Raw genomic sequence first — 27,721 nt, 5'->3', positions numbered from 1 at the left:
GTGCAGCGCTGCTGCTATGGCCGCCCAGCTCGCACTGTTGAACGCGTTCTTGACGTCAATCGTGACTATTGCGCAACAACGGTTCCCCCTGCGTTTTTTCCTCCGCGCTTCGTCGGCTTTCTCGACCACTTTCCGGATGGCGTCCACCGTGGATCTCCCTTTACCGAAGCCGAACTGCCTCGCTGCTAAGCCATGCTCGCTCTCCGTGTACTTGGTCAGCCGGTTAAGGATGATCCGTTCCAGAAGCTTTCCGAGGGTGTCCAGCAAACATATAGGCCTATACGATGATGGGTCCCCCGGTGGTTTGCCTGGCTTTGGCAGCAACACGAGCTTTTGAACCTTCCACGGGTCGGGGAAGTGTCCTTCGTCCAGGCATTTCTGCAGGACTGTTCGAAACCTATCCGGGAATGCTTGAACCGCCGATTTCAGGGCGAAATTCGGGATTCCATCCGGGCCGGGAGCTTTCTTCACCTTCAATCTCTTCGCTACTGCCACAAGTTCTTCGTTGGTAATCAGATGACCTTCGGCGTTGCTACCTCCTTCGTCGTTGTACGGTGTAGGAGGCCATGTCGTTGGGTCATGTCTTGGGAAGAGCCCTTCCACAATGACCTTCAGCTTGTCGGGACACGTTTCAGCCACCATCGATGGGCCTCTGATCTTCACCATCGCGACACGATATGCGCTCCCCCAAGGGTTTGCATCAGCGTCTTGGCATAACTCCTTGAAGCAGTTTGTCTTGCTGCATTTGATTGCTTTCTTGAGCGCGGCCTTTGCAGACCGGTACTCCTCTCTGCACTCCTCTCTAGTTGCTTCGGATCTTGCTCTCTGGACTCGTCTTCTGGCGCTGAGGCAACTTGCCCGAAGGGTACCGAGTTCTTCATTCCACCAGTAGGCTGGACGACGACAGCTCCTTGGCTCCAGTCTCCGCGGCATGGTTGTGTCGCATGCTGTCACCAGTTGTGCTGTTAGCACGTCTGCACTCAAGTCTTGGGGACCATCACACCAATGGAGCGCTTCCACGAAGAGACCCTCGTCGAAGTACTGCAGCTTCCATTTCCTTCCGTAGGACCGGCTGCTCCTATCTGGTACAGGGGCTCGTCTCCCGATGCTGTACCGGATCGCTTGGTGATCGCTATGGGTATAGTCCTCACTCACCCTCCAGTTCATGTCGGCCGCCAGTCGCGGGCTACAGAACGTAACGTCGATAATGGACTCACGACCGTCTTTGCGGAAGGTACTGCTGGTTCCGCGATTCGCCAGCCTAACGTCTAGCTTTGCCAGAGCTTCCATTAGGCTATGCCCCCTAGCATTGGTGCATCTGCTACCCCACTCGACCGCCCACGCGTTGAAGTCACCTCCGATAACGATCGGGCTTCGTCCGATCAGTTCATCGGTCAGACTATCCAGCATCTGCTGAAACTGCTCCAAGGTCCATCTTGGGGGAGCATAGCAGCTACAGAAGAAGGTTCCGTTTACTTTGGCGATCACGAATCCTTCAAACGCCCTCGAGACCACTTCCTGTATGGGGTACCGCCCCATCACGTGTATCGCCGCCATTCTTGCTGTATCCGCGGCCCAGTTTCCGTTGTCGTGTGGAACTCGGTACGGTTCTGCAATAATTGCCACGTCACACCCCGTCTCCGCGGTCGACTGCCACTGTGTGTGTGTGTGTGTGTGTGTGTGTGTGTGTGTGTGTGTGTGTGTAGGGATGTGGGTCTGTGGGTCTGTGCACCAAAAAATATGCACTCGATTATCTCGGCGCTGGCTAAACCGATATGGGCCGTTTTGGTCTCATTCGATCCGTCTTGTGGTCCCATAAGTCGCTATTGAAATTGGGGTCCCATAAGTCGCTATTGAAAATTATAAAGTTTAGTTAAGTACTTCAAAAGTTATGCTAAAAAAACGATTTTGACAAAAGTCCGGAAGATTGTAAAAAGGGTGGTTTTTGTAAGAAAACCCGCCATGCATGTATACATTTTTAGAAAGGTAATAAAGAGACCTTTCCAACGCGTCAAAAACATCTAAGATCTGACAACCCTATCAAAAGTTATAAGCACTTAAGTGTTATTTATGCACTTTCTGGACGCCGGATCTCAGATATTTTGATAAAAACGTTGTCCGGATCCAGGGATGCCAGATGATTTTTTAAAATGTCTGTGAAAAAGTCTGTGTATGTCTGTGCCTTTGTCTAAAATTCAAATAAATCAATTTGCAGTCATAGAAATCTAACAAAAATTGTGTTTTTAAGCATTTGAAGACTAACGAAATAAGTTTCGATTGATATTTTTACAAAATAACAATTTAATGAAGTTTTTAAAAAGTCTGTGCCCCTCAAAAAATGTCTGACACGAGCTCAAATGTCTGTGAAACACAGACAAATCTGTGTATCTGGCATCCCTGTCCGGATCTCAAAAGACCTTTCCAACGCGTTCAAGACATTGAAGATCTGACAACCCTATCAAAAGTTATAAGCATTTAAGTGTTATTGATGAACCTTTTAGAGGCCGGATCTCATATATTTTGATGAAAACGTTGTCCGGATCTACCATGCGACTTGTCGTTGGATAGGTAATCGAAAGACCTTTCCAACGAGTTCAATAGATTGCAGATCTGACAACCCTATCAAAAGTTATACGCACTTAAGTGTTATTTATGAACTTTTTTCAGGCCGGATCTCATATATATTGATGAAAACGTTGTCCGGATCTATCATGCGACTGATCGTTGGATAGGTAATCGAAAGACCTTTCCAACGAGTTCAATAGATTGCAGATCTGGCAACCCTATCAAAAGTTATAAGCACTTATGTGTTATTTATACACATTTTAGAGGCAGAATCTCAGATATTTTGATGAAAACGTTGTCCGGATTTATCATGCGACTTGTCGTTGGATAGGTAATCAAAAGACCTTTTCAATGAGTTCAATAGATTGCAGATCTGACAACCCTATCAAAAGTTATAAGCACATAAGAGCCCTGAATTATGATGATCTTACTACCCAATCTGATGGTATGAATCAAGTTGATAGAACACTGAAAGGTCCGTCCTTTTGTATCTATTTTGGATAGCATTATTCTCTAAATGTGAGGAAGGCACCAACCACCTAAGGGTGGATTAAGTAATGTTTTGATGTTCAATTAACATTTTGTATTCAACCGCATGATTAGATGTTGTTTTTGAGAATTTTGTTCAAGAACGCAAAAATCGAACAAATACATAAGGCTGGTACAAATTTTTTTTGAAGTTTTTGTTGATTATACTTTTCGCCAAATCCCAAACCAGCAATGTGAATAAAATGATCAGTGTGAACGGGGTTCTACTGATACGGGGTACTACGAAAATCGCACGGTATGTTTTTGAATCATAAAAAATAACAAAACTTCTATTGCATTATTATTATCATGTCTATAAGAGAAGGGTATTTGTTTTGAGAATATATAAAAAAAAGTCTGTAACAATTCATTGTATTTGAATGAATAGTACCAAACCTTCCAACACCCCTTCCCCCCTAAAATGCTACGTCTGTTCTGAGGGAAGCCAAAAAGAAAGTTGATCATTCAAGGCCAATACGAACCTTTCAAGAAATATTATATGTAGTTTGATGTGATAGAAATTGCCATCATTTTTTTTTTCTTAAATAGTCGACTCTCTGGCTGTCGATCTTCTCGATATCTATAATTCTCCATCTATCGATGAATTCTTCAGTCCCTTCAATCTGCATACTTCAATTATCTTCATTCCTCGATATTTTCCCTTGCTTGAAGGATCTCTTCCTCGACGGTCCCTTGGATTCTGTTTGCTTTAAAAATCTCTTCCGGTTGTCAATAATTTCAGTTTTCATGGCTTGCATAGACATTTTTTGGCGAAACGAAGCTTTAAAGGGTGTTTGACATTAGTTTGTTTTTGTTTGATGGACGTTGCCATGATTCTCTCCCATAGCTGGGTATCAAGAAAAAAATATTTTCAATCGAGTCTTCATTTTGCATCGTTCTGTAATCTGATGATTCTCTTCCTCGACGGTCCCTTGGATATTGACAAGCAGAGAGTCAACTGTAAAATGCTTGTCAATATCCAAGGGACCGTCGAGGAAGAGAATCATCAGATTACAGAACGATGCAAAATGAAGACTCGATTGAAAATATTTTGTTCTTGATACCCAGCTATGGGGAATGGCGTTCAGGGAAATGACTATTCAGGGATATGACTAATCGGGTAAGTGGCATTCGGGATTGTGGCCCATTCGGGAAAATGGCATTCAGGGATGTGGACGATTAGGGGAAATGGGAAATTCGGGTAAATGGAATTCGGGGAAATGACTATTAGGGGAAGTGTCTTTTCGGGGAAGTGGCATTCGGGGAAATGTCCTTTCGGTAATATGGGTTTCGGGGAAATGTCATAGATTCATTTAAATGTATGTGTGAGCCTCCCTATCGAACTGTTGTCTTCCTCTTCTACTTTGTTTTAATAGCGGAGATTCTTCCTTCTTCACGTTTGACAGTTGAAATTTTTTCTCGCGCAGCTTTTTGTTTTGCCCGGATTAAATCCGCAGTTTTCCGGATCTTACTCCAAAAGTTCAGGTTCCCAGTGTGTTATAGTCAGTAAGTTTTTTGTTTTGTTTTTGGTTTCTGTGAGAGAAATATTATTCATTTTTTTTTTGCTTTTGTTGACGTCCTTCAACTTTGTGCGCAAAACGCTCGAGGTGCTGTAAGAGTCCTTCAACAAGCGCAAAGGGCTACAATTTGCGACGTGATACGAAGGGCCGGCAGGAGGAGGAGTTGGAGCCTGCCACCTCGCGGGTTCGGGATCTTCGCTGCTGATAGTTCCGGCAACCTCCAGTCAGAAGAGATCCAAGCCAGCACGTTCCGACCGAAAGAGGACACGATTATCAGGAAGGGCTTGGTGCAGAGCGAATCCAAGGAAAATCGCCTCGACAGTGATACTCGCGTTCCGTCTGTTAGCCACCACTTGCGGCAAACGAAACCCTTTTGTGCCGAAAAGCTCGACTGATCAACCGACGTCGTAGTCCTTTGCCGTTCCGTCGACAGTCTCCACCATTCCGCTGATTTGGATCGTAGAAGGAACTCCATGACAAAAGGTCGAAGAAAAAAAATCCAGGTTTGTACGAAGTTGGATCAGGCAAGTTGGAGAAAGACCGACGAGTTGATGTACACGGTCAAGGTGACCAAGAAGAAGAAGAAGGAACGTTCGTTCGAACTCTTCGAATCGCCTCGATCCTCCGTCCTGTAACCTATGGTATTTGCATCCCAAGATTAGTGCGATCGTTTGTTCCGCGGCACGTTACGGAGGGAGCACTTGAGAAGGCTTGCGGGCAGAACGACCTACTAGCGTAGCTGTCCAGCCCCTACGGACGCTACCAACGCTGCACCGCTAGTTGCGCTAGTCACCGCTAGGAGCGCACGAGATCATCGCAAACGCCCGCCTTGGGTAGCGGCGATGATCAGGACGATGGGACGATGGGACAAAGGAGTCCAGAAGGGGGAGGTTGACGATCGCTGGGAAAACCCCGCCATTGCAACGGTCACTTTGCCTGGTATTTTGAAGAGGACGGTCGATACCTGTGAAAATCGCCGTTCCGTACGTGAAGTTTTGTGGAAGTGAAGAGGAAGATCCGGTAGACGCCATCCCGGAGGAAAGCCGTCCGACGATCTGGAGATCCGGACGCAAGCAGGAGGAGCCTGCGTTGATTTGTGGACATCCAGGTAAATGCCGTTGCTTTCCCCGATCTATCGCCGTCCAACCTCCCTCCGCCATCGCTAATTTCCGTCCCATTGTGCCCACAGAACCCCTCGGTGTTCGTACGCTTCGCGTACAGGCCGGCGCAGACGCATCCGTCCGCCGTAAGCCACCCGACACCCGCGGTATTCCCCGCGCAGTACCCAGTACCGCCGAGCACGATCGCTCACGCACGAGGATCGCCCGCGACACCGTTCCGGTGTGGGAACCGCCCTCGCGACGCCGCCATTTTGGTCTGTAGACCAACCGTCGCGAGATAAGACGCCAGCCTCGCCAGCCGTTACACCAACCGACGCCGGAAACCAGGCAGACCGGTGGATTCGTCCGCCGTAGTCCCAGAGTCCGTCAACACACTCGGGAGCGTCGAGGCAGGTGGCGCAGAAGAGGGACGAGTACGAGAGCAGCAGCTGACCGCCCATAGTGGTCGCACAACGAGAGAGGAAGACGTGTCCCGCCCCGGTTGACCGAGTCCCGGAGGTCGGTGGAGGCGTGTAGCCGTTGTTCCAGGAACGCGAGCTGAGAGTGGAGAGAAGCGGAAGCAGCAGTTCCGGAAAGAGCCCGAAGAAGAATGAAGAAGGACGTGTGAGGTAGGAGTAGCTAGTAAGAAAGTGGGAGAACTAGGAAGTGAGGTACCTACGCAGCTTGAGTCTGCCAATAAAACGCTGGTAACCAGAATAAAGTGGGTTTGTTTTGTCCGTTGGTCCAATCGAGTGTTTCCCTTTCCGATTCCGGATTAACATGCCGACCCTGAGGCAAAGAGGGGGGTCTCACTAATGCTGGGGTAGCCCACCATTAGTTACACTTGGCGCCCAACTAGAAATTAGTTTAACTGTTTCGTGTTTGGGTTCACTTGAGGACTTTAGACGATTTGCCCACTTCTCTGGGAAAACGCCCATTATTCAGGTGCAAAAGTTGTCTAATCGTCAAAATACAAACAGAAGTGACGCTAATATTTGAATTTTTGAGTTCCGAGGAGGGGTTTTGGAAGTCTACGTGAGGAGGAACGACCACCAGACATTGGCAAAGAAATTGGTTGGAGATTTCATGAAATTTTGTTTGAATTCCGGAATAGAATTCGTATCGGTGGAGTGTCGTTTCCTTCGGACTAGTTAAGTGAAAACACCAGGCAAAATAAGTGATTTATTCCCCGTACAAAGTACGATTACAAAAGTTTCGACTTACACTAGGTTTTTACAATTATTCGCTATTTGCTCATTCATTCAAGAGCGTGATTCAAGTCTAGGTTTTTTTTTTCAATTCATTGTTGATCCGTTGGTTTTCATCAATGAACAGTTTCATTCACTAGGTTATCAAATTATCTCAGTTAGCGAATCAATTTTAGGTATTTTTTTAAATTTGTAGTTGTGATTGCTCATTTCTAGTATTTTTTTTTTAAATAAAATTTCTTTTTAATTACAAAATCTTTGATTTTCCTTGCACGCAAGATGGATATGGTTCATTTGTTGTCACTGTATCGCGGGATGAATACGGGTCATTTGACCGTTGATGAACTCGAACATGAACTGAAGATCCGCGACATTCCGTTTGATTCATCGCGCAGCGTAGCCGAACGTGCGTTGCGTAATCGCCTAAAAGAAGAGAGAGAATTAAAACATGTTGAGTATGAGCAAATGAATGGTTCAGTGTTGGATGAATTGGAAGCGTGTGAGTTGAAAGTGAGTGAGATTAAGTCCCACTTGGAAAACCGGAAATCCAAGCAAGCGCCAGAACAGTCGTTCAAGACTAGGATTCTGCATTGCGTTTTCCGCTTGGAACGTTTGAGAACATACACCACCAAGGATGATGAACTGAATTCATTAGCAGAAACAGCTCGAGCGTGTATGAAGCTGCTGAACACTTTCTTTTCCATTTCGTCACATTTGCCCGAAGTACGTGAAGCGGAGTTAGCACTCATTAACCAGAGTCTAACGGAAATAATGAAGAAACAGGATGCGGAAAAAGGAAATGGAAAAGGAGCGGAAGAGGATAATGAATCTTGGAAAAGTACTGGAGAGAATAATGAAGAGGAAATTGCTGGAATTGTTGGTGAAACTGGATCTGTTAGTGGAAATGGTAAAGGAAATGGTAGTGGAGTTGGTAGTGGAGTTGATAGTGGAAATGGTGTTGGAAAACCCGGTGACGTGGAAAGAGCTGAATTTGAACAGTGGAAAGAACAAAAAGTGGAACTAATTAACGTGGTCAACAAGTTGTTGGAACACATTCAAGTTCTAGAAGCGAAACAGGTTGAGAAAGAGGTGGAGAAAGAAAAACTGGAAGTACAGGCCAAGCCAGCCAACAGTACACAAGTTGGAGTAGACGCGAACAAGGACAAAAAGAACGAGGGGAAAAGCCAGCAGAATCCAGGAGATTTTCTCGCGTGGCTCAACCAACGAAATAGTTCATTGGGAAGCTTCGGTAACTCAGAGAATGAACATAACAAACCAGAGGAAGTTCATTCCGGCAAGGATGAACCGAAGGAAAAAAAAACCGGATTTGGTAGGAGTTTACCGGTGCATAAGTGGACGGTTCGTTATGACGGGATGGACAACGGAAGGAAACTGAACGAGTTTTTGAAGGAGGTGGAGTTCAACGCTCGTTCAGAGAACATTTCTGAGTCCGAGTTGTTCCAGTGTGCGCATCATTTGTTCACGAGGAAAGCACGTTCTTGGTTCATGGAAGTGAACGGGAATAATGAACTGGGTTCATGGAAGAAGTTGGTGGATGAATTGAAGAGCGAATTCTTACCGATCGACATCGATTACGTCTATGAGCGGCAGGCCAACAATCGCAAGCAAATGTCCAGGGAGAAGTTCCAGGACTATTACTTGGACATGGTCCGGATCTTCCGCTGTATGACGAATCCGTGGGATGAGAAACGGAAGTTTGACGTTCTCTTCCGCAATACTCGCGAGGACTGCCAAATAGCGATGCTAGCCGCAGAAATCAAGACGATTCCATCGATGAAGGAATTCGGTAAGCGATTCGACTCTGTCAATTGGAAGCTGTATCAGAAGGGAGAAAGGTACACGCCGCGATCAGCGCACGTGGAGGAGGTGCAAACACAGCGTTCGTCGTACCAGAACACCGGAAATAGATACCAGAACTCGAGTCGTTTCCAGGGTGGAAACCGATCGCAGGGTGGTTACCAACAGCAAGGTCAGAACCAACAAAACCGTCCGTACTACAACAAGAACAACAGCAACGGAAACTACAATCAGAAAAGCTCGTAGAAGCCAGAACAGCAGAGACAGCAGAGCAACGGAAATCAGAAGGAGAACAAACCAAGGGTTGAAGAAAGGTCTCAACCGAAACCGAACACCCAGAATCGCGAGAACAGCACTGCTGCAGGTTCGAGTGGAACCAGTGCCTTACAGCGGATCGTGAAGGCGTACATTCCGGTCAAACGGGATATTTGCTTCAATTGTCACGTTGCAGGTCATGGCCACGAGGAATGCCGGCAGGAGAGGAGCGTGTTCTGCGTGCGGTGTGGTTTTCCGGGTTTTTCTACGAAAGATTGCCCGTACTGCGAAGCAAAAAACATGCAAAAGACTGCTCAGTGAGGCGAGTCAGTCTCACGGGAAGCTCCAGAAGACCTCACGAAGATACCGAAGCGTCGGAAGCACTCCAACAGCTAGGATATTCGAGGGTTGATGGAGAGAAGGAAGAAGAAGATGCTGAAGTGGCAACGATGCTTGTTACAGTGAGCAACGGCGATCGTAGGCCGTTTGCAAGAGTGGAAATGTTGGGAATATCGGTTGTTGGACTTCTTGATAGTGGTGCACAGCGCACAGTTTTAGGTGTTGGTGGAAGAAAGTTAGTGAAGTTGTTAAGTTTAAAGTTGAAACCCACGAATATTGATTTGAAGACAGCCGGAGGTGAGAGTTTAGAGGTGATTGGGTGTAGTGACATACCGATTACGTTCAATGGTGCTACGAAGATTCTGTCCGTGATGATCGCGCCGAAGCTGAACAGGAAGTGCATCCTCGGCTACGACTTCTGGCAGAAGTTCGGCATCAGGCCAACGATGGAATCCGTCGAGGTGGTCGATGAACAGGTCGATGAAAATCTAGAAGACGCAGAAGAAGAATTAGAAGAAGAGCAGAAAAAACAGTTGGAAGATGTACAGAAGATGTTTCTCGTTGCCAGCGAAGGAGTCGTCGGAAAGACGGACCTGCTGGAACACAAAATCGAGCTGAAGGAGGAGTTCGTACAGGCCGAACCGGTCCGGAAGAATCCGTATCCGTGGAGCCCAGAAATACAAAAGAAGATTCATATAGCTGTGGAAAAGATGCTCAGGGACGGAATCATCGAACCGTCGGAGTCGGATTGGGCGTTGCCGGTCGTTCCGGTCAAGAAGCGAGACAGCGAGGAGATCAGGCTGTGTCTCGATGCTCGTAAGCTAAACGAGCGCACCAAGAGGGATGCGTACCCTCTGCCCCATCAGAACAGAATCTTGAGTCATCTGGGGCCGTTCAAGTACCTGTCCACCATAGACTTGAGCCAAGCGTTCTTGCAGGTGCCGTTGAGTGAGGAGTGCAGGAAGTACACCGCTTTCTCCATTCCCGGAATGGGATTATTCCAGTTCAAGCGACTTCCGTTTGGACTGATAAACAGCCCGGCAACCTTAAGCAAGCTCATGGACAAAGTCTTAGGATTCGGGGCACTTGAGCCGTCCATTTTTGTCTATTTAGATGACATTGTGGTGGCCAGTCACACGTTTGACGACCACATTGCGAAACTGACAGAACTTGCGGAGCGGTTGAAAAACGCGAATTTGCGCATCAACCTCGAAAAGTCCAAGTTCTGCTGCTACGAATTGCCGTATCTCGGTTACATCCTGTCGCGAGAAGGAATGCGGCCTAATCCAGATATAGTCCAAGCTATCTTAGGATATGAGGCCCCAAACTCGGTCAGGTCGCTGAGACGATTCCTCGGTATGGTTAACTACTACCGTAGGTTCATCGATAAGTTCAGCGAACTTACTGCGCCGCTCACGGACTTGCTAAAGAACAAGCCGAAGCGAGTGGTGTGGTCCAAAGCAGCAGACTTAGCTTTTCGGGCCATCAAGGAGAGGCTGATTTCAGCTCCAGTGATGGCCAATCCCGACTTTAAGCTACCGTTCTGTGTCCAAACGGACGCAAGCGACACCGCGATAGCCGGAGTTCTGACACAGGTTCACGATGGTGTGGAGAGGGTGATCGCGTATCACTCAGAGAAGCTGAAGGGTGCTGAGTTGAACTACCATGCTGCGGAGAAAGAGGGTTTAGCTGCTCTCCGTTGCATCGAGAAGTTCCGCTGCTATATTGAGGGCACTCATTTCACGCTGGTGACCGATTCATCCGCGCTCACGTTCATTATGCGAGCGAAGTGGAGGTCGTCGTCGCGTCTGAGTCGTTGGAGCATAACCTTCCAGCAGTACGACATGGAGGTGAAGCACAGAAAGGGAAAGGAGAACATCGTACCCGACGCGCTGTCGCGGTCAATTGAGACGCTCGACGTGGGCGATGACGACAACTGGTACCGGAATCTTTACAATGCTGTTGAGGACGATCCGGAGAAGTATCTGGACTTCCGCATCGAGAACAGGAAGCTGTTCAAGTTTGTGTCGTCCAAGTCCGACGTGCTGGACTACAGATTCGAATGGAAGGAGTGTGTACCAGAATCGGCACGAGAGCAAGTCATGCGGCGAGAGCACGACGGCTGCTTGCACATCGGCTTCGAAAAGTGCATTGAGAAGCTCAAGAGAAGGTTTTACTGGCCTCGAATGAGCGCAGACTTGAAAAAGTACATCAACAGGTGCGACACCTGTAAGGAGACGAAACATTCGACCGTGTCTACTGAGCCGATGATGGGACAACAACGAGTAGCGGTTAGGCCATTCCAGATTGTCTGCATGGACTACATACAGTCGCTTCCGCGTAGCAAGAAAGGGAACGCACACTTATTGGTCGTCTTAGACGTCTTTTCTAAGTATTGCCTTCTTGCTCCGGTCCGGAAGATTTCGTCTGCTAGTCTGTGTAGCATTCTGGAAGAGCAGTGGCTGCGAAAGTTGTCTGTGCCCCAGTACATCATCACCGACAACGCAACTACGTTCCTGTCGAAGGAGTTCCAGGACCTGTTGAAACGGTATGGAATCCAGCATTGGGCAAACGCTCGTCACAGGAGCCAAGCAAATCCCACCGAGCGCTTGAACCGTACGATCAACGCGATGATCCGCACGTACGTCCGGCAAGATCAACGGCTGTGGGATACTAAAATCTCAGAGATTGAGTTCATCCTGAACAACACGGTCCACGCAACAACGAAGTTTACGCCACACAGAGTAGTGTTCGGGCACGAAGCGGTGACCCGAGGAATGGACCATCAGCTCGAGGACGATGAGGAACTCACCGAGCAAGAGCGTATTGAACGCATGCATGGAGTGAGCAAGAAGACCTACGAGCTGGTCAAAGATAATCTGCAGAAGGCGCACGAGAGTACGAAAAGGCAGTATGATCTGAGGCACAAAAGGTACTCACCGGTGTTCGATGTTGGACAGCGTGTCTTCAAGAGATCCTTCCAGCAGTCGGCGGCGAACAAGTCCTTCAATGCCAAGCTTGGGCCTACGTACGTCCCGTGCATCATCGTCGCGAAGAAGGGAACGAGTTCCTATGAGGTGTCCGACATGAATGGTCGCTCACTGGGAGTCTTCTCAGCGGCGGATTTGAAAGCGTGATCTCTGAAAGAGGGACATGACTTAGTTCGAGGACAGAGGTTCATCTGAGAGGAGGTCAAGGTCGATATAGATGTGATTCCGCAAATTCATTCATCAGGAGTTCTCATCTAAGTCGCCTTGCGCAATCCACAGCGCATGAATGAACCGAGTGTCACTCATCAATGGGTTCATTGACACATGAACGCCCACGCATCGCAAGCACCAGTATGGAAAAGTGCATCCTAGGAAATCATTGATAAAATTTTAAGTGAAAGTTTTAAAGTGTCGTAATTGAGTGTTATTTTGTGTTTTGTGAATCAATTTTATGTTTTATCGGTGCATAATGTCCCATTCATCTCTCAGGCAACATTATCAAGAGTATTTCTAAAGTTGCACTACGAGAAGGGAATGTGGAAGGAAAATTGCATCGGAGTTCAAAGTGTGTGTGAAAGAACAGGTGAATGAGTCGTGAGCAGTGAGCAAATGAGTTGCCTAACCATGAAGTTGCAAGAAGTTTTTTTGTCATATACCATGCATAACTATTTAGCTTTTTTCAATTTATTACTAGGATTTTTTCGCTTAATTTTTCACCTAGTGGACGCACTTCCGTGAAACTTGAGCACTTCATACTTACCAAAAGCATAGCATTGCATAATTCATATCAGAGCATATTGCATCTCTGATGAGCTTGTTTGTGAGATATGGGATTTTTGGGGTAGAATTCGGGAATAAAACTTCAAATGATTATATAGGTACCTTTTTAAACTGATACGTATCAGGAAAATAATAAACTAAATTCCCATTTCTACACAAATCGCCGATTTTCTCACAAACAACCGCATCGCGATCTTGCACAGGCCACATTTTTTATCACCAATAGTAGTTTGACAGGTTCAGGTCACTCAGCAAACCCGAAGAAGCAGCACACACACTGATACGAATGATAACGATAAGGATTATAGCACGAATTGGTTCGATAAAGGAGATCTCCGACACTCACGTAGTGAATTATTTCAACCGTCGCTTGATGCGAATAGGTTTTTGATCGCGATATTTGTTTGAATTTGTTTATTCCGGAATTAATTAATTTATTACCATGGTATTATTTGTAATTTGCATGCAGCAGAAAATTGGAAAATCAAAAAAAAATATAAAAATTCAAAAGTTATAAAAATTTGCATGCTTGAGTATAATTTTAATTTGTAAATATTTTAATTTGTTATTTATTTATTTATTTGACTTGTAAATATTGTAATTTAAATGTTGTCAATGTCGGTTAATATATCAAGAATGGAGATCGCTGGAGACCGGAGTTGAAATATACGTTGATGGTCAGTAACAGGTTTCGGCCTTGAAACTGAGAGGAGTCGACTTAGGTTGACGATGATAACTTATGACCCCGCCCATTACCCTTGATATAAGTGTTGTGAACTTGTGTATTCTGACTTGACTTAGTACAACGGACTCAATTTTCAAATATTTCTGGTTACTTTGAGTTAAAACAACGATGTGCAGTCAATTCTTTGTTCTTGTCTCGTGGTTCAGAGGTAAGCGGATCGTGTATAGTGCTCAGTGCAAAACGAAAAATGTTAGAAAAAAAATATTAGTTCTAATATTTTTTTTACCCGAGCGAGGGGAGAGTGTAACCTATGGTATTTGCATCCCAAGATTAGTGCGATCGTTTGTTCCGCGGCACGTTACGGAGGGAGCACTTGAGAAGGCTTGCGGGCAGAACGACCTACTAGCGTAGCTGTCCAGCCCCTACGGACGCTACCAACGCTGCACCGCTAGTTGCGCTAGTCACCGCTAGGAGCGCACGAGATCATCGCAAACGCCCGCCTTGGGTAGCGGCGATGATCAGGACGATGGGACGATGGGACAAAGGAGTCCAGAAGGGGGAGGTTGAGGATCGCTGGGAAAACCCCGCCATTGCAACGGTCACTTTGCCTGGTATTTTGAAGAGGACGGTCGATACCCGTGAAAATCGCCGTTACGTACGTGAAGTTTTGTGGAAGTGAAGAGGAAGATCCGGTAGACGCCATCCCGGAGGAAAGCCGTCCGACGATCTGGAGATCCGGACGCAAGCAGGAGGAGCCTGCGTTGATTTGTGGACATCCAGGTAAATGCCGTTGCTTTCCCCGATCTATCGCCGTCCAACCTCCCTCCGCCATCGCTAATTTCCGTCCCATTGTGCCCACAGAACCCCTCGGTGTTCGTACGCTTCGCGTACAGGCCGGCGCAGACGCATCCGTTCGCCGTAAGCCACCCGACACCCGCGGTATTCCCCGCGCGGTACCCAGTACCGCCGAGCACGATCGCTCACGCACGAGGATCGCCCGCGACACCGTTCCGGTGTGGGAACCGCCCTCGCGACGCCGCCATTTTGGTCTGCGGACCAACCGTCGCGAGATAAGACGCCAGCCTCGCCAGCCGTTACACCAACCGACGCCGGAAACCAGGCAGACCGGTGGATTCGTCCGCCGTAGTCCCAGAGTCCGTCAACACACTCGGGAGCGTCGAGGCAGGTGGCGCAGAAGAGGGACGAGTACGAGAGCAGCAGCTGACCGCCCATACTGGTCGCACAACGAGAGAGGAAGACGTGTCCCGCCCCGGTTGACCGAGTCCCGGAGGTCGGTGGAGGCGTGTAGCCGTTGTTCCAGGAACGCGAGCTGAGAGTGGAGAGAAGCGGAAGCAGCAGTTCCGGAAAGAGCCCAAAGAAGAATGAAGAAGGACGTGTGAGGTAGGAGTAGCTAGTAAGAAAGTGGGAGAACTAGGAAGTGAGGTACCTACGCAGCTTGAGTCTGCCAATAAAACGCTGGTAACCAGAATAAAGTGGGTTTGTTTTGTTCGTTGGTCCAATCGAGTGTTTCCCTTTCCGATTCCGGATTAACATGCCGACCCTGAGGCAAAGAGGGGGGTCTCACTAATGCTGGGGTAGCCCACCATAAGTTACAGTCCTGTAGAAACCTTTTCGAATCGCTCGCACGATCACAAAGTCCACCCCGCAAGTAGGACGATCGCAGCTCATCCGTCGGATTCACCGCTGACCGAAACCCTCGCCCCGATCGCGGATTTAGTCGTTAGAGACTTCAATAGCTGAACTAGTCGGACCCCGTGATCTGGGACCGGGTTTTGCCGAACAGCACGACAACGACGACCAAACAACCAACCAATCAAACGGGTTACTACACTGTTCTGTTGTTGCGGGTAAAATTGCTAGTGATTTAATTAGAATTTATTCAAAGCAATACATTTTTCCAGGTTCATCGATTTGGCCCTTTTCAACACATGACCATCATCGAGAGGGTTTCGAGAGGGAAAGTTTTTCGCCGGAATCAGTTGCATCCATCAGATCGGGGAAGTCAGTGCTGCTCGTGCGAGTCGAATTCATCGACGCGGAAATACTGCTGTTGGGGTGCTTCTCTAGCTTCACCAGCGCTTCGAGGAACTGAGCAAAGTGTCCGTCGCCATGGCAGAAGCTGCCAAGGTCAAGAGGAAGTCGGTCACCACCGGTAGCTTACGACGTAACTGGTCAATCGAAGTCCCTGCACCATCAGCCGGCCAAGCCATCGCCGCGTTGAGAAATCAAACGCCTTTTCGAAGTGGCACCTGATATCGCACTCAATGAAGCTCGCAGAAATGGGTCCCGTTCAGGTGGTATAATTCGAGTACTAGCCGCTCAAACGCTTTCAGGCGGACCTACCCCAAACCAACCCATCCAGATCAATTTACCCGTCTCAGGAAGCTACTAGGACGACGAGTACGATCCCGCCGCGTACGTCAAGCCTAGAGGGTGACGATTCTCGAGATTTTCAATTTTCCGGGATTCGAGAGTTGAACTTGGCAATTTCCGGGACCCGGGAGTTTTTTTACTACGCCAACAGTGTCAAACATTTAAAATGAAAAGTAATAAATTTGTTTCTTTTAAATGAATTCAGTTACTGTTAATTCATACTAATTCTATGAAACGTTAATTTAAGCAGCCTCGTTGCGTTGAGGAACTGTATAAAACTTTTGATTTTTTTTCTGAATCTGCAAAAACAAAATCGTTTATTGAGTTTTTTAAGACTCAAAATTGTAGTTTAAAATATATACGAATCTTAATTCGCACTGAGTGATTTTTCAAAAGGTTCACAAACTTGTTATTAGATTTTTGTAAATAAATAACTAATATAATAGCTTATATATAATTTCCCATTATCGGGAATTTTGCAATATGATAAACAACGACTCAAAACAACAAAATAAATTGTTTTTTTGTTGCAATTTTTAAGTTCAACATTAAATATCCATTGAAGAAATATTTTCAGTTATCAGGATTGCTTTGCTCAAGGGAAGATATGGAAATTGAACTTAACTTGAAAAAGCTTTTCCCTTTTACAAATAATTAGAAAAAATAATATTTGAAAATAAAACATTTGATTTCATATCTGGGGTGTAACTGCTAAATAATTTTTAAGGCAAATTTTGGGGTCCACCTTTTTTATGGCTTCTCTAAATTATAGTTATTGGAATTTTTGACAAGTTAAAATTTACACATTCTGAATAAGAAGATCAGAGAAACATTGGTTTATTGGAACTTGAACATTGGACATTCAATGTTCTAAACAATTTTGAATTTTTCAAATGTTTTTCTGATTAGTTTATATAATTTTGCTTCGATATTTATAAGTTTAAATTTCCCGGGAGTCTCGACCGAATTTCCCGGGAATCGAGAGGTCCAGAATGGTCAATTTCCCGGGCAATTTTTCCCGGGAATTCCCGCTCGTCACCCTCTACCTCAAGCCAGCGTTCGTCGATTCCGAGGTGGGTAAGACTAGAGATCCTTAATAGGGAGACTGGTCGAAGTGAATTTGACGTACCCAAACAGACACGAGTTTGACGTATCCAAACGAGCATTTGCCTTTACGCCCAGCAAAACTTATCAGTGTTGCCATGCTCAAAACATACGTTGCCAGATCGATTTAGCCAGCTTAGACCAGTCTCCCTATTTAGGGTCTCTAGGTAAAACGACGTATTACACAGCAACATTCTGTTAAACTGCTTCGATACTGCTCAGCGGGGGTGGCCACTTGAACTCGGCACCAGCTTAAACGATTAATGGTGTCGTTTTTGCTGGCCGCAATACGCCAGAAACGTGATCGACTACCGGCGCAAAAAGTTCTGCGTGATCCTGCAAAATCAGATTCTAGACTCGTGATATAAATGTGTCAAAGAGATGACCAAAAACTAAGATATACTTGAAACTTGTATTGTATTGATGTATTCTCTCTTGGAGGAATATTTATCAAAACAGAGAGTTTATGTTGTTGTTAAACCTTAAATTAAACTAATTCTTTTGTAATTTCAGTTGATTTAGTTTAATTTTAGTTAAACAACAACAAAAATTGTCTGTTTTGATGAATATTTCCTCCATAATTTTGGTTTGCGTCCTAAATATCGATTAAATCCATCTGGTGGTGAAAAGCGGTACTATCGCTACTTCAGAGACGTACGGTGGCGCCGCAAGTGTTGGATAGATGAATCCACCAAATTCTGCGTGCGACGACACGCATACATATAAACGAGCTGTCAAATTTTCCAGAAAGCACTTTGAACATCGAATGGTCAATTCGTGTTGCGTATCGAATGCTCATGATCGTTTATGAGCATTCGATGGTCAAAATTTCGGTACCAGTGGTCATATAATTCACATTGGCTGTTTTGCGTGTAGCTTAATAACGGAGTAGCAACTCGTTTGGCAGTCAACCATGCTCATCAAACATTCAGATTTTTACTAAACCCGACAACTCCTTTTTTTGACGTTCTGGATTTTTTACTTGCCATAATCCAATTTTTATTCTGTGTGGTTACTTGAATATTTTGTTAGTTGGCAGAGTTTACCAAATATAAATTGTTGTTACAATCTTGAATGCAATCTGAACATGTTGGCACGGAATTGTTGTTTTTTGTTGGTACTTAAAATAATCGAGACTATACATTTCAGTATCTGGACTGGCAAGAATCGAAAGAATGGTGATTGACGACTGTGTTGAGGCTGAAGAATCTTCAGAAACTCGTTACCAATTAACCGGTATCGTCGTTCATAGCGGACAAGCATCCGGTGGCCACTATTTCAGTTTTATTCTGCACAAGTAAGATTGATAGTATATTGAACAAAATAAATTACGAATATTTCTAATGGTTGTAGGACTCCAGATGGCGTTGAAAAATGGTATAAATTCGATGACGGTGAGGTATCCGAATGCAAGATGAACGATGATGATGAGATGAAAGCACAATGTTTCGGTGGAGACTATATGGGTGAAGTTTATGATAACAATCTGAAGCGGATGCAGTATCGGCGCCAGAAACGTTGGTGGAACGCTTACATGCTGTTTTATACACGATATGACCATGCTACAGTAATGCATGCAGATAGCATAGAGCAACTATCTTTATCAGAAAGTAAAAATTGTGTTCTACCAATGCCATCTTCCATAGAAAGAAGCCTAAGGTAAGTTTTACTGTGGTGACATTTTAAAGATTTCTTTCCTTGGATTAAGTTGGTTGAACATTTAGGAGCTAGTTTACAAGTGGGACAAACCCCTTTGTTAGGGCAATCCTTTCGGCTACGACAATCTGTCTGAAATCATCGGCATCAATCTCATAGGTGAATCAAGTAAATTTTTTTCTCGGATATTGGTTATAAAATTGGACCAGCGATGGAAGAATCTTTATCAAAAGAAAATCTTCATCAAGTTAAAAAATCGGAAAATATCATGGCTCTCCTCTCTCTTGAACGAAACATCAGTAAAAATAAACTCAAAAAACTTCATGTGAGTTATTCGGTAAAACACCGACTTCCTACTACACTCAACCCCCGGAGGTTGGTCACTTTTTCGATTGACACTTTTTTAGTTTATAGCCTGTAGGTTTGACAAAGTCAAATTCAAAAGTGACGAACTGTCACTTTTTACACGAGACTGTGTGAGCTCTGTGTAAAGAAAACTAAAAAGTAACCCCGTTCGTTTGACAACAGTTGGTGTCAAACTATCGGGGTTTCAGTGCATACCTGCAAGTGTAACGTCACACGTCGAAAATGACCTGTCACTTTTTGTTGATGAACAATGTTTGTAAACAATACAAAATACACGAATTTAAGGTGAAACTGGAGGTCGACCAAATTTCTCTGCGACTTAAATCATTCGCAATCGCTTTCGCATGGAGATGGTAATCTTAGCGGGGTGAAGACTGGATTTCGTCATGTATATATGATGATTGTCCAACCGAGGTGGCTTAGGGAATTAAAACCAATTCTACCAGAACAAGACAGGCAGCACCATGAAAGCCATCCATTGCCGGCCGCTCTCATTTCCACTATTCACCGGGAATAAGGCTTAGCTCGGTGGCAGTGCGTGGCCGAATGGTTACGCTGTCCGCTTTGTAAGCGGATGATTCTGGGTTCGATTCCCATCTGCTCCAACCTTCCATCGGATGAGGAAGTAAAATGTCGGTCCCGGCCTTGGTTGTTAGGCCGTTAAGCAGCGATGGAAAAAAATCAAAAGTTCATTTTTCTCAAGCGATTTTCAATCAGCGATGAAATAATTCTTCTTCCGAACTGTAAAAAAATCATCGCCAATGATTCTTCGCTCCATACGAAATGAAACATCGAAAGGATTTTTTTTTGTTGCCCTTCGATATTTCGTTGGTGTTTCGCCTGATTGAAATTCATTCATTTTCGGCTTCATCTCCCAGAGCGAGCATGAATTTTCTCTCTGAGTTGATGAAATACGAGAACATCAAGCCCTTGTGATGTTGCCGTTTGTAGGGTGAAATTACCGATTTTTGACGGTTATCTTATTGTTATTTTTTTCAAATTAAATTTGCTGTAATGTACCAAACACTGTTTCTTTTTAATAAAATAAACAAAATTGTTAGGTTAACTGTGAATATAAATTAATATTAGTAATTGTTAAGATTATCAGTTCCTATTTAGACTGAAACATGTCAACAATATCAACTTTTACTCTATGCAATCAAAACAAAATCACACTGTTTTGATAGAATCTACCTAGGCGATATTCTAAGAATGTTGCGATCAAAGAGGCGCTCGCCCAACCTCAGCGGGCCCGTAAGCTCTGTTCCTGGTAATCCATCCACCCCTTGGCATCCGCTAAACAAACCAGCAACTCCTGGTGACCCCAAGCTGAAAACGTTCATGAGCTTCGACCGGCTTCCCGTGCAACCCCAAATTGTCCATAAGGAATCCTCGGAACTCCCAACCCCGGTTCTTGAGCCAATGAACCGTGTAATAAGTGACATGCGCAAATGACGTAGCTTTGTTCCAGGGATGAATGAAAAAAAAAAAAACGAAGTTGACTTTATAGCTGTCGGCCACCATTGCTAGTACCAACCACTAGTGTCTTCCTTTTTAACTACAAGGACTTCGCCGCCCTGGGCTCCTAAGTGTACTAGAGTATGGCACGGAGCGACGGCGCCGAATACCCATATTTACACAAAGAATTTTAGAGCGCCCGCCGCGGGATTCGAACCAGCAACCTCTGGATTGTGAGCCAGTGCGCGGTCCGATTGATCCACACGGGCGGGACCTCTTGTATTATTTCCAGGGCTGTGGAGTCGGGTTCGGAGCCGCAGTTTGTGGTGTCGGATCTCGTTTGAGGAGTGGAGTCGGAGACGGTTTATTTTCAAACTTTGAATAGGAGTAGTGGTTGAAGCTAGAGTTGGTTGAGCTGGGTCTTATTTATGAATCATAAAACAATCAGCAGCATACCAAATTAATATTTATTTGTATTTCAATTTATTTTAAAGAGAATTGAACAGTATCACATTACAGGTTGCTTATAGTTACAAAATCGAAATGAACTTAAATTTCATTATCCAAAATCTGCACAACACGAGGCAGCAAATCAGGGTTGAGTTTCAGGATCATCAAATCTTGAATGCGTGGGTCAGACAACCGCTGTCGCAGATCACTAAGGATGAGTTTCAATGCACTAAAAGATCGTTCAATGATGACTTGGGTAGATGGCGCTGAAAGAACCACCATGGCTAAGCGATACAATTCCGGCTGACCCGTCCGCTGCTTCATCCAGTATTTCATTACGTCGAATTGTTGGTTCTCCAATAACACTTTTGGCTGAAACTCTAACTCCTTAATCAGCCGGTGAATCTTGGCCAACGGCTGGGTGACTGGGGCATCCTCCACAACAGCGTCCTTTTGGAAATATGTGTCCAAATACTGTTTTATGAAACTATTCGTTTCAGTCGACGCGTCGCTGCTTGCCGGTTCCTCGTCTTCCTCGGTGCTATCGATGGCATTGAGCCGTGTCCATAATGTCAGCAAGAACCGCTGAAATATTTAATTCAGATTATTAGATTTAATCACAAAAACTCAAAAACTACGATTAGGATCTATTTACAAACAACGTGGACACTTTTTACCATTGTGAACAATCGTCAACTAATCCCTCCCTACCGAGCTAACTGTCCACATGGCCCTTACATTTTATGGCAAAGGGACCATCCATAAAACACGGGGACACCTTAGGGAGGGGGGGGGGGGGGTGTTGGCGATTGTCCACGCTCCATACAAAAAAAGATTTTTTTAGTATGGAAACTGTCCACGATAGGGGGGGGGGGAGGGTTGAGGTATCCAAAAAAGTGTTCACTTGGTTTGTGGATGATCCCTAAACAAGTTTCTAAATTGAGTAATTTTATAGAAATTCACAAATCTTTCGTCAAATTTTAAAGTTGTATTTCTATTTTAATTAAGCAGGTATTTTTTTTATTGGCCATTAGGGTGACCTACACCGTGCTAGGTTAGGTTAGTTACATTTAATTTTTTTTAGTTATCTTCGATGCAAATTAAAGGTGATAAGTTGGTTTTCCAAGGAAAACTAGTTTGAAGACCGTAAAATCTAGCCTAACCTTTGAAAAGGTGTAATGAAACTTTAAAATGCCGTTTTGACGGTGTCTGGACCAAAGAGCCTATGTCTGAAAATATTTTTATCGGATTGCCATTTTTGGGACCACCCTAGCATGGTGTAGGTCACCCTAATGGCAAAAAAAAAACCGGGTCTAATTATTTTGGCCAAGGAACCCCCAGAAAAATGTTGAGCCCGAGCGGAGAACTTTTTTTTTGGTTTATGCTCTTTTTTTTTTGGTTTTTGCTCTTTCTTGAAAAGCTGAGAAAATTTCCTATATATATATATTTTTTTTTAAATCGGGTTGGTGCCAATCGAACAACATTTTTCAGAGTGCATGGAATTGTACGAAAATAAAAAAAAAATCGATGATAACGATTGTTTCCTAATTAGCTTGAAATTCGTCGGCTGTGTGATGTCTTGTGGCATAGACCATTTTGGTCGTTGATACATAATAAACACTACAAGATAATTCAACCCAATTTTGGGAACTCAATTCCGTTTCCCGAATATCGCAATACACACTTGTGACATAGACCAATTTATCATCAAAATGATCGTGCACACTTGTGACACGATTCATGTTGTTGGAAAATGTGGAAAAGTTTTCGTGTTTTTCACAAATTAATGTTGATACACATTTTCTAAAGGCAATGCAATCTATTACTATTGATTTAAACCTATTTTAGTTTGTATGGGAATTCTGTGCACACTTGTGACACGTAGTACAATTATACTTTCGAAACACACTTCAAGTTTGTGTGACATTTGTGACACGTGCTTTTTAGATTTTTGTTTACATTATTTACACAGAAAAAAAAGTTGAATTTTGAAAGGTTTCAAATTTGGTTGGTTGAATATAACCTCTTTTTTGTGTAATATTACGTAAAAATGTGTAAAAATGTGAACCTGATGAATATTCAACAAAAACTGATGAAAATTCATCATTTTTAGGAGAAAAATTTATCACTTTTTTGCCACAAAATCTGTCATCATTTCCTGATGAATATTACCATCATTTTTTTCTGTGTACTGTATCTTTTAACTGGTGTAACCAAATTAGTTGAAACTTGGAGCGATAGTATACAAACCGATTGCTTCAAAAAGTTTGACTCTAGCATCCATAGTTTTGAAAATATTTATCATCAAACTTTAAAATACGATTTTCTCGAATTGTACTAAATGGTCGTTGTCACAAGATAGCAAACAACAGACGAGTTAGCAATAGACGATATCTCGGAATGTATTGGTCAGAATTTCGATGTTAAAAAAAAATAAACTTTTGTGAAATTTTCTGATCTTTTGTTTTTTTAGGGGTGCTCTTCTTTCAAGAAGTGTTTTTAAAAATTGCAATTTTTCGGACCACCCTAACACGACGTAGGTCACCCTAATGGCCAAACAAAACAATACGTGTCTAATTATTTCGGTCAAGGAACCCCCAGAAAAATGTTGAGCCGGATGGAGAACTTTTTTTTCGAATCATGCTGTTTTCGAGGGGAATTGTGGTTTTTATGAATAATAATCTTTTTTCAAAATACAGAATTTCAAACCAGCCCACAAAGTTTTATGCAGCATTTCATTGAAAAAGTAATGATGTTTTTTCGACATATGGAATCCATGGAAAAGTTTCATTTAAATCATAAGAATGAAAATTAAAAAATCGCGAAAAAAAATTGCGAAATCTTAGAGAACTACACTCAAACCCCGATGGTTTGACACATATTTTTTTCAAACGAACGGGGTCACTTTTTAGTTTGACACGGAGCTCACACACATTACCAAACGAAGTGAGTGTCCCGTGTAAAAATGACAGTTCGTCTCTTCTAGTTTGACAAACCTACAATGGACCTTTTGAATTGTTTTGCTAGAGGGAGTGTGGTGAAAAAGGTTTTGGGTGGGATGTAACGGGATGTAATTACCTGAACTGCTTCTTTGTCTTTGGTTATTATTTTTCCCGAACCGATATAGTTAAATCGCGGATCGAAGTAGAGAGCGGCCTTGAATTGAATTGTCTCCGTAAGCTTCTTGAGGCGTTGTTCCATTGCGGCTAATAAATTTACCGCCAATTTATTGTTTTGCAAATTAAATAGCGATGCCTGGCAAATGATCCACTGCGCGTAAAACTCAGAAAGTGGAACGTGTTCACGCTGCAGATAGATGGTCAGTCGGAAAACTGGTTCAAGCGCCTCACAATACTCGTTAATAAATGTCCAATGTTTGGAAAATTCTATAAATAATAAAAAGAATAATCAGATAGGAAAACTGATCACAAGGTAGATTACAAGAAAACCTGTGATGCATGTGGGTCATTCTCCGCCAACTCACACAGAAGCCCTCTTCGATTTTCGTGAAAAAACATCACTTTCACAAAACTTTTTTTGTAAAATTATGATATCTCGTGAAAAATACATACAACCCCTATTGTTTATATATCATATAAATTTCTGTTTTTTTTTTGCTCTACAACTTTGTAGAACATTGTTATACTATTAAAAAAAGCACTGCAATGTTTTAAAAAAATATACAGCAATTTCCCACGAAAACAGCATGGAAAAAAACAAAAGTGCTCGGATCGGGGGGTTCCCTGACCGAAATAATTAGACCCGTATTTTTTTGATTGGCCATAAGGGTGATCTACGCCGTGTTAGGGTGGCCCGAAAAATTACCATTTTCGTCGATTTTCGCAAAAACCACTTTAAAAAAAAATAAAACTCCCCATCATTTCAATCGATTTTAGCTGTCTTATACGCAAATGAAAGGTGGTAAGTTTGCAATTTTTCGGGCCACCCTAACACAGCCTAATGGCCAAACAAAAAAATACAGGTGGGTAATTCTCCGCCAACTCACACAGCAGTTGCCCCGACCCCTCTTCGATTTGCGTGAAACTTTGTCCTAAGGGGTAAATTTTGTCCCTGATCACGAATCCGAGGTCCGTTTTTTGATATCTCGTGACGGAGGGGCGGTACGACCCCTTCAATTTTTGAACATGCGAAAAATGAGGTTTTTTCAATAATTTGCAGCCTGAAACGGTGATGAGATAGAAATTTGGTATCAAAAGAACTTTTATGTAAAATTAGACGCCCGATTTGATGGCGTACTCAGAATTCCGAAAGAAACGTATTTTTCATCGAAAAAAAAACACTGAAAAAGTTTTAAAAATTCTCCCATTTTCCGTTACTCGACTGTAAAAAAATTTGGAACATGTCATTTTTTGGGAAATTTAATGTTCTTTTCGAATCTACATTGACCCAGAAGGGTCATTTTTTCATTTAGAACAAAATTTTCATTTTAAAATTTCGTGTTTTTTCTAACTTTGCAGGGTTATTTTTTAGAGTAAAACAATGTTCTACAAAGTTGTAGAGCGGACAATTACAAAAATTTTGATATACAGACATAAGGGAATTGCTTATAAACATCACGAGTTATCGCGATTTTACGAAAAAAAGATTTGAAAAAGTTGGTTGTCATCGATCATGGCCGTTCATGGTCACCCGCGACAGACACGGACGACGAAACAAAGAGAAACGCAAAAAGTAACTTTTTCAAAACTTTTTTTCGTAAAATCGCGATAACTCGTGATGTTTATAAGCAAACCCCTTATGTCTATATATCAAAATTTTTGTAATTGTCTGCTCTACAACTTTGTAGAACATTAATGCACTCTAAAAAATAACCCTGCAAAGTTAGAAAAAACACGAAATTTAAAAATGAAAATGTTTGTTCTAAATGAAAAAATGACCCTTCTGGGTCAATGTAGATTCGAAAAGAACATTAAATTTCCCATAAAATGACATGTTCCAATTTTTTTTTCAGTCGAGTAACGGGAAATGGGAGAATTTTTAAAACTTTTTTTGTGTTTTTTTCGATGAAAATTACGTTTTTTCGGAATTCTGAGTACGCCATCAAATCGGGCGTCTAATTTTACATAAAAGTCCCTTTGACACCAAATTTCTATCTCATCACCGTTTGAGGCTGCAAATTATTGAAAAACACCTCTTTTTTCGCTTGTTCAAAAATGGAAGGGGTCGTACCGCCCCTCCGTCACGAGATATAAAAAAAAACGGACCTCGGATTCGTGATCAGGGACAAAAGTTACCCCTTAGGACAAAGTTTCACGCAAATCGAAGAGGGGTCGGGGCGACTTTTCCCGATTTCGTGTGAGTTGGTAGAGAATTACCCAGGTCTAATTATTTCGGCCAGGGAACCCCCAGAAAAATATTGAGCCCGATCCGAGCACTTTTGTGTTCTTCCATGCTGTTTTCGTGGGGAATTGCTGTATATTAAAATTATTTTTTTCCCAAACGAACAAAAATACCCTTCTGGGTTATATCAGATTTGAAAAGTACATTAAATTTCCCATACAATGCCTCGGGATTTTAGAAAGTTGTGTAACGGGAAATGGCAGCGATTTTCAAACATGTCCAGAGTTTTTTTTTTGAAAAGGACCGATAAACTATTGTCTTTCATATGTTTATAGGACCTAATAAAAAAAAACTCGAGATGTGTTTAATGAAAAATACGATTTTTTGGAATTTTGAGCAAGCTACCAAATCGGGCGTCCAATTTTATACAAAATTCCTTTTGACAAAAAATTTCTATCTCTTAACGATATCGAGCTACAAATCCCTGAAAAATGTGTCTTGGTAATAATCCATAAAAAATAAAGGAGTCGTACCCTTCTACCGTCACAAGTTATCGAATCGTGGTAATGGACCAAAATTACCCCTTATAGCAATGTTACAAGAAAATCGAAGAGGGGTCGCGGCAACTTTTTCCGATTTTGTGTGAGTTGGCGGAGAATTGCCCATGTAAGAAGGAAAACGAAACAATACAAATTAGGAAGGTAAAACCGATCATATAGGGGAAATATACCCATTTTAATCACTCTAAGCCGTTCGACCAATTCTCATCACTTTTGCCGTTTTCCGCTATTAAATCAACATTTTCAGATGTTTCATCAATGGAGAGTTGCTTGCTCACTTTTATTTGAGCTATTTAATACTTTGGAACAGTCAAAAACACTTTATAAAAGCTGTAATTCGTTATCAAAGTGTTGATAGGCCGATAATAGAAATAGGCTGAGAAAGGGTATAGTTCCCCTACGATGAGGGAGGAAAAACTGATCATGAAGGGACTGGGAGGGAAAACAGATAATAACAGAGAGGATCAAGAGTGGGAGAGAGAATCAAACATGAGGGGGAGGAAAACAAATACTGAGGGGAGTAGGAGTATTTAAATGGTCAACTGCTCTTACCAAGTTCGCTGAATTTGTTCTCCAGCATCAAATAAAAGGCACGTTGATCTTTGAGCGCTTTAAGCATAAGGAAAACTGCATTCCAGCGGGTA

The 27,721-nt window shown here is 43.4% G+C and overlaps 2 protein-coding genes across 7 annotated transcripts in view; both read left to right on the top strand.

The window, feature by feature from the left end:
- LOC120424064 (probable ubiquitin carboxyl-terminal hydrolase FAF) overlaps nt 1–27,721 on the top strand; it is a 406,051-nt gene that overhangs the window by 169,945 nt on the left and 208,385 nt on the right. For all 6 annotated transcript variants that reach the window (XM_039588085.2, XM_039588080.2, XM_039588081.2 and 3 more), the window contains 2 exons: nt 18,436–18,583; nt 18,640–18,945. In XM_039588085.2, the coding sequence (XP_039444019.1) occupies nt 18,436–18,583; nt 18,640–18,945 (454 nt within the window). The remainder of the gene's footprint in view (nt 1–18,435; nt 18,584–18,639; nt 18,946–27,721) is intronic.
- Nucleotides 7,029–9,278, top strand: LOC128093064 (uncharacterized). Its single transcript, XM_052708607.1, has one exon. The coding sequence runs from the start codon at nt 7,201–7,203 to the stop codon at nt 8,983–8,985; it is 1,785 nt and encodes a 594-aa protein (XP_052564567.1). The 5' UTR covers nt 7,029–7,200; the 3' UTR covers nt 8,986–9,278.

Source organism: Culex pipiens, chromosome 2 (genome assembly GCF_016801865.2).
Source record: "Culex pipiens pallens isolate TS chromosome 2, TS_CPP_V2, whole genome shotgun sequence".
Taxonomy (NCBI): Eukaryota; Metazoa; Arthropoda; class Insecta; order Diptera; family Culicidae; genus Culex; species Culex pipiens.
The sequence above is the reverse complement of the archived record's forward strand: the minus strand, read 5'-3'. Positions and strand labels throughout refer to the sequence as shown.